Genomic DNA, 7,626 nt, shown 5'->3' with positions numbered 1-7,626 from the left:
TATATAGCGCTGTAGATCTACACAGCACTGTACATGCAATCAACAAAAATGACAGAAATAAAACCTGCCAATGGCGTACATTTTACAGACATACGGAGGTGAGAGAGAGGAAGCTCTTGCCAGGAAGAGGTTACAATAATCTAAATGCGAGACTACCAGGGCATGGACCAAAGCCTTGGCAGTAGAGGCTGAGAGAAATGGACAGATTTTAGCAATATTGTAGAGAAAGAATTGACAGGCCTTGGCTGTGGCCTGGATCTGGGGGATACATGACAGAGAAGAATAAAAAATGAAACGAAGACTGCAGTTTTCCTGGACCCATCGAATAGAGATGTCATCAACAGAGACAGAAAAGTAATATTGAAGGGTGGACTTAGGTGGAAAGACAAGAAGCTGCATCTTAGACACGGTGAGCTTCAAGGGCCGATGCTACATCCACTGAGAGATAGCTATAAGACAAGATGACACTTGCTGTTGAAGCCCCGGAGAAAGGTCAGGGGTGGAAAGATACAGTTGAGTGTCATCGGCGTACAAATGATAGGAAAAACCAAAAGAACTGACAAGTTTTCCTAGGGACAATGGGAGACCCAAAACAGAGCCCTGGGGAACTCCAACAGATAAGGGAACAGAGGATGAAGTCTGACCAACCAAGGCCACAGCAAAAGATCTATTTGACAAATAAGATTTAAACCAATCAAGAACAGAGTCCTGAAAACAGAACTAGGAGGAGTGAAAATAGGAGGAAGGAATATAATCTGCATACCTTAGATTGTTGATATTTCTTCCTCTTATTTTCACTCCTTCTAGTTCTGTTTTCAACCTGTTTTTTGTATAATATGTCCTGCATACAAGTTGAACAGATAGGTTGTAAGAATGCAGCCTTGCCTGACCTCTTTCCTAACTGGAAACCATTCTGTTTCTCCCTGTTCTATTCTAACAGTAGCATCTTATCCTAAGTGCAGATTTCCCATCAGCAGTATCAGATGCATTGGCAATCCCATGTCTTTAAGGGCATTCTATAGCCTTGCATGACCAGTCAAAGGCATTGCTATAGTCTGTAAAGCACATGCTGATTTTATTTTGGAATTCCTTGGTGGGTGCACTCCATTAGCCACAGTATGTTTGCTATGTGGTCCCTAGTGCCTCTTCCTTCCCTGAACCCCCTTGGACCTCTGGGATTTCTTTCTCCATGTATGGTTGGAGTTTGTATTGCAGAATTTTGAGCATAATTTTGCTTGCAAGGGAGATTAGTGCTATGGTTCTATAGTTGCTGCAGTCTTCTGTGTCTCCTCTTTTGGGGATGGGGATGTATATTGTTCATTTTCAATCAGTTGGCCATCATTTCGTTTTCCATATATGTTGACGTATGTTGGTTGCCACTTTTGTTGATTCTGTCAGTGTGGATTGAAGCAGTTTGATTGGAATATTATCTGTTTTTGGTGATTCCCCCCCCCCCCCCCCATTTCTCTAATTTGTGCCGCGTTCTGGATGGGCCCTATGGGGTGCCATCGTTACGTGCGAGGGGCGGTGCTTCCTGACGCGCCTTGCCCTACGCAAGTAAGGACTACATCAAAATGGCGGCGCCGCATACAGATGGGTGCCGCAATTTTGACATCACGGACGTCGCACACCGGAAGTAGCGCTACAAGTGCGCGCTTCGCGCCTTGCAGCGCCTCTTCCGGGGTGCAGGAAGAAGCACCATTTTGGCACTTCTTTGTTGCTGCGCCTGGGAACCACGCGGTTTGGCTGCTGCAGTTCCTGGATGCAGCAACCGGCGCGAGACCACCCGTTTGGGGCGGTCTGTAACACGCTGCAGTTTCCACCTTTCTTTTAAGAATCTGGGGTTTAGAATAGGGATCATTTGTCCATAGTTGGTTCAAAAAGCCAGTATTGGTTAGAACTACCAAGTTCCAGTTTCCAACATTTCCTCAGTTGTAGAATGCATTTAATCTGTATGTAGTTATTGTAGACTATTCAAATAGTAGCTGAAAAATGAAGCTTCCATGAAGCCTCTTATACTGCTGGCCTAAGGCTAACTTTCTCCAGTTTCTACAGAAAGTGGTCAGTGTTGAGACTGTTACAAGACTCCTGGGACACGGCAGTAATATATATTTCATTACAGCATGTCAGAAGAATCTGTGAACTAAACATAAATAAAATGCATTTTTGAATCAGTGTATGTGGACTGCAGTTTTCTCAGCCCCAGTGAACAAAAGATGCTTAAAAACAGTCTTAGTTTCATTGCAAACAAAAGTGTATTCCACCCTCACCCCCTTATTCCATACTGGGCTGCATGAAACTGCATTTCCCCCTTTTCACTCAAAAGTTTGTGCAACTGTTTAACCTAATGTACATTTATTTGCGAAATTTATCTAATTTATGTAAAATGTATCCACTACCATGGCTTTCTGCATGTCCCCCCCCCCCCCCATTATACACATTGTACCAGTTCACATTTTAAAAATATGTGCTGTGGTTTTCCATACATTTTACTTCTTGGAAACACCATGAGACCTTTGCAAATATGTAAACATTTGGGGTGGGGGACATGTTTTCTTGCAACAAGTGTTCATAGGTGCACAGATACTATCTTCTTTGCAGCTGTGGCATTCTGTGAACTGCATAGTGGGATTATGAGAAGGATTGCAGTAGCAAATCCAGAGACAAGAAAAGTACACATCTACTATAGTCTGGCCTTGTCTGATACATTTGAATTTGACTGGTTTGAAACTGGTTTTGGATCATCAGTACGTGCTCCTTTTTCCAATTTGCGTTGTTACAAGAGAAAAAAAAACACCCTCTGCTTTCTAATGGAATCGAACCAACATACCAGATGAGCCATGTAACTAGGTATCTGAATTGTTTAGACACATTGGTTTGCTTCTTCATGACATGAAAGTAAACAATCTACAAATAGAGAAAAGAGACAGCTCCACACTCTGTATTATATGTTAGATGAAGTGCAAAAAAACGTGGTGGGACATATGCAGTATGGCTTCTTTTTAAATAAATATGTGTGCATATGTTGGGGAGCAGGCAAGGTAATGCTTTGCCAGGAGTTTTCTTATTTATCATACAACTCTCTTGATGAAAGCAGAACAAGTATAAACTAATTGGGATGTTACTATAGAGCTGCCCAGTTGCATTATGGAAAAGAAATAGAGCTGAAATGGATTTGAGATAGTGAGAAAGGGGCTAGCTTAAGGATTTTTTTTTCTAACATTAATTTGTTTGCAAATATCCATTATTATTTCCAGCTCAGTACACAATTTAGATGTAGATATTATAGAAAATAATAGTATGTTAGGGTTGCTTAGTTGGTTGATCTTTGAAAAATGATTAAGGAATCATACAATATAGTTATCTAATCAAATTCGAGGTGATTTCAAGCATAGAGATTCAACTAAAATTTCAAAAGCAAAATTTGAATTAATTTCACATGAAATACAAGCATTGATACTATATTGTATTTCAAAATCTGAATGACATTTTCATTTCATGTCTAAAACAAATCTGAACACGGACATTTATTTCTCAATACCTCTAGAATTGCAGTGAAATTGTCGACGTGTAAGTTTGCCAGTTAGCACATTTGGATGCTTGAGTTTTTCCTTGTGTCTTACGTCCACCTTCTTCCTACATGGAAACTACACTGTAGTGAACCTTGAAAAATATTTAAGTATGGGGACACACTGAGTGCAGTCTCTGCTGATGCAGCAACAAGCAAAATATTATGGTGAAAAGGGATTTTAATATAACAGGAAAAGCAAGACATTGTCAAGAGTTAGAAAGGAAAGAAAAGCTGATGTCTGCTAAAGGCTCTTTAAAAAGGAAGGAGATTCTCCACAGCTTTGTGGAAGACAAGGACTAGACTAGTAAAGGACCGTCAAAGATAACCATGCAGAAATTAGAAAACCTATTTTCCTATAATTATATACTTTCCTATATAATTCTGAATTGTTATACTTGTATAGCCTTTGTAATATATTCACTCAGTTTTGAGAATTCAACATAAAGTTTTGAAGAGTTTTTGAAAGAATATTTGTATTTTTCTTTCAACATAATTTTAAAAATTTCACTGCTCTTTGTAAAATTAATCTTTTCCATCAGGTAATGGAAGGCAACATTGGGACAATAGGACCAGGCACCATTAATGTTGAAGATTTTGATGTCCCTCAAGATCTGTTGAGATTCTACATTGTTACTCCACCTCGCCATGGGATAATACTAAATGGAATTTATGGTGGAGAAACTGAACATTATAGGAAATTAAGCCCAATGGTACTTCATCAAGATTTAGAGATTCACAGCTTTACTTTGGAGGAGTTCAAACAAGGTTGGGAAATTATCTTGTTTTCTTTCTTTGGAGCTAGTACAAAGTGCATTATCATGTTATACATTCTCTCTCTATCTCTCTCTTATCTCTGTGTGTGTTTTTGAGAGAGAGATTTGAAAAAGATTTTGTGGTGTTTAGTACATTTTTGTGAATTGTGTTCATAGAAACATATTATAAAAACCACACAGACATTCTCTTAGTTGAAACTAGACATAGTTTCAGGTTGAAGACAAGATCTGCTCAAGCAAAATTATATTCCTCAGCATTGCTCAACCTTTCCCCATAAGAGCAAATGGCAGTCAGTCACTTATGTTGCATTTGTTTATTTATTAATTAAATTAATACCCCACCCTTTTCCTAGGATCCAAAGTGGTTTACAGTAATTTTGAATAAGATTAAGTTAAAATCTTATTTTACAAGAATGAAAAATATTAATAGCAATACTATTTTTAAGCAAGTGGATAAACTAATTAAAACACACTTGAAACATATTTACTAATAAAAAGTAAGACATACAATACACACACACTACCATTACATAATTTAAATAGCAAAAGCCTTCCTGAATACAAAGTTCTTCACTAGGAATGGAAATAATATTTTAAACAATATTTAAAGAATGATTTAAAAACATTTTGAGTATTGAGAAACCCTAATGAGAAGAATCCTGTACTATCCAGTATCTTTGCAGTTTGTGGCTTATGTTTGGTTGATTTGCACAGAAAATAGTACTGAAAACAGGTTGATTTGCACAGAAAACTGCACTTTACTCACTTCTTTATACACATAATATTTTCACACAGAAATATTATTTTATTTACTGAAAATCTCTTCATTGTACAGAAAGTACTGCTTTTTGTGCAAAGTAACCACATGTGAATTTTGTGCAGAATACGTCTTGAAGTATGGATAAGGTTCAAAAACTGTGTGTTTTGTTTTGAAGTCATTGTTTTGAAGTCATTCTCACAGTGGGAAGTCAATTCTTAAAATTAATCATTCCTTCCCTCATAAAAAAAATAGTGACAAATTACATCCCTAATCTTTACTTGCCAGTGGAAATAGAGCATATTATATATGAAGATTTAACCTCAACAATTGTCTTTGTGCATGTACAATGTGACATGCCATATGCATACAAAGATCAGACTGCATCTTAGTAAGATTATTTTTATGGTGTTGTGTAAAGTCAAAGTAAACAAATACTTCTTTCCTTCCATTTTTTGGTTTTAATAGCACTGAGTACAATCTCTTTATATAAAACCAAGTTTTCTAAGTTTTGGTACATGTAGTAGACATTCAGTAAGTCTAGTTTCCAACTCAAGTGTAGCCCTGAGCACAGGAAGCTAATTGAGTCCCTAATCAATTCCAGTGTTGAGTCTGTCAAATAATAATCACATATGCATGGTCCTAATTTTTACATTCTACACCAGAGTATGGAAGGGATCAATTACTGTTCAACATTTGATTCCTAGCATATTGTAAGTTAAGAGAGAGCCAGTGTAGCATAGGGATTTGAACGCTGGACTCGGGAAAACATGTTTTGAATCCTGGCTTGGCCATGTAAATCCACTTGGTGACCTTGGGCAAGTCACATTCTCTCAGTCTTAAAGGATGGCAATGACATACCTACTCTGAAGAGATTTGCCAAGAAATACCTATGATAGGTTTGCCTTAGGGCCACCATAAGTTGGAAAGGACTTGAAGGCACACACAACAACAAACAACTGTTAGGAGACCTTGTAGAAGATTAGGCTCCAAAACTTCAAGACCAAAGTGACTGCTGATGTATGAGTCATACCCATTATTTTCACTCTGGTGGGAATCTGAGTATGGTATTACTACCTCTCCTTTTCTTTTGGGACACAAGAGACACTAAAATTCTCTTTAGCCAACCCAAGCCAACCCCATGGACCTATGCCCATTTAGTTTTTAGTGTCTTTCAGAAAGAAGATAAAAGGTGTAGGGTTTAGCAGAGGTCTTTCTTTGTGCAATTTGCATGCCACTATATGGCACACGGAGTTTTCAAGTTGGCCTACTGAACTATAGTGAACATTAACACATCAAATATGATAAAACCAGCAGCAAGACATGCACACTCCAGATAATTAATTGTTTAGGAAGCACATGTTATTCCACATGGAAGTGATGAATATCTGTGATGGACCAAATGACACCTTGCCCCTTCAGTCCAGGTTGTAGTTTGTAGTCAAAATTTTGCTAAATGTTTCATTAGTCCTGGTGGATCAGGGAATCCAAACTGTCTGGGAATACCATAGTAGGTTTTGTTTGTGCTTACAGATGACTGTAAATAGACCAGGGTTGGGAGAAAAGGATATAGCAGAGGCAGTTTTATCAGCAGATTTTTATTTTATCAGCAGATTTTATAGGAGTCATTCAACACAGGATTACAGAGGCAAGGCAAGGCAAGACATTGTAGTGTAGATCTGTTTTCTGTTAACCCATGCATTGTCAGAAATACTTTCTTCTGATTTTCATGACCACTGGCAATTTACACCATTTGCGTAATCACCTACTCTCTTAGAGTATGGCTCTTGTTATGGATTGGCTGGTCTATGTTTGTAACCACCCCATCTTAAGGAATGTCTCTTTTGTGATGTGGTAGAAAGATAACTTCCTCTCAGTTTAAGGTTCCAGTTGCCCCCTATATCACCTAGCAGCAGATCAGAAAGAAGTAATTCATTCTCTATCCCACCATGCATAATTCCTCCTGCTTTTCCATCTGTTTCATGAATGGATGAAAAGACAGTGGAGCAGATAACTTGTGTGTGTGCTAAGTAGCTTCCTTGTGGCTTGTGATAAGCCACTCCTTTATCAGCAGATTTTATAGGAGTCATTCAACACAGGATTACAGAGGCAAGGCAAGGCAAGACATTGTAGTGTAGATCTGTTTTCTGTTAACCCATGCATTGTCAGAAATACTTTCTTCTGATTTTCATGACCACTGGCAATTTACACCATTTGCGTAATCACCTACTCTCTTAGAGTATGGCTCTTGTTATGGATTGGCTGGTCTATGTTTGTAACCACCCCATCTTAAGGAATGTCTCTTTTGTGATGTGGTAGAAAGATAACTTCCTCTCAGTTTAAGGTTCCAGTTGCCCCCTATATCACCTAGCAGCAGATCAGAAAGAAGTAATTCATTCTCTATCCCACCATGCATAATTCCTCCTGCTTTTCCATCTGTTTCATGAATGGATGAAAAGACAGTGGAGCAGATAACTTGTGTGTGTGCTAAGTAGCTTCCTTGTGGCTTGTGATAAGCCACTCCT

The 7,626-nt window shown here is 38.3% G+C and overlaps 1 protein-coding gene across 1 annotated transcript in view; it reads left to right on the top strand.

Annotated features, from left to right (window-relative positions):
• The window catches only part of LOC121927983 (FRAS1-related extracellular matrix protein 1-like), a 161,333-nt gene that overhangs the window by 37,267 nt on the left and 116,440 nt on the right, over nt 1–7,626 (top strand). Inside the window, 1 exon segment of the mRNA XM_042462124.1 lies at nt 4,111–4,336. Coding sequence (XP_042318058.1) covers nt 4,111–4,336 — 226 coding nt within the window.

Source organism: Sceloporus undulatus, chromosome 4, assembly GCF_019175285.1.
Source record: "Sceloporus undulatus isolate JIND9_A2432 ecotype Alabama chromosome 4, SceUnd_v1.1, whole genome shotgun sequence".
NCBI classification, from domain to species: Eukaryota; Metazoa; Chordata; class Lepidosauria; order Squamata; family Phrynosomatidae; genus Sceloporus; species Sceloporus undulatus.
This window is presented reverse-complemented; position numbering and strand designations above follow the sequence as displayed.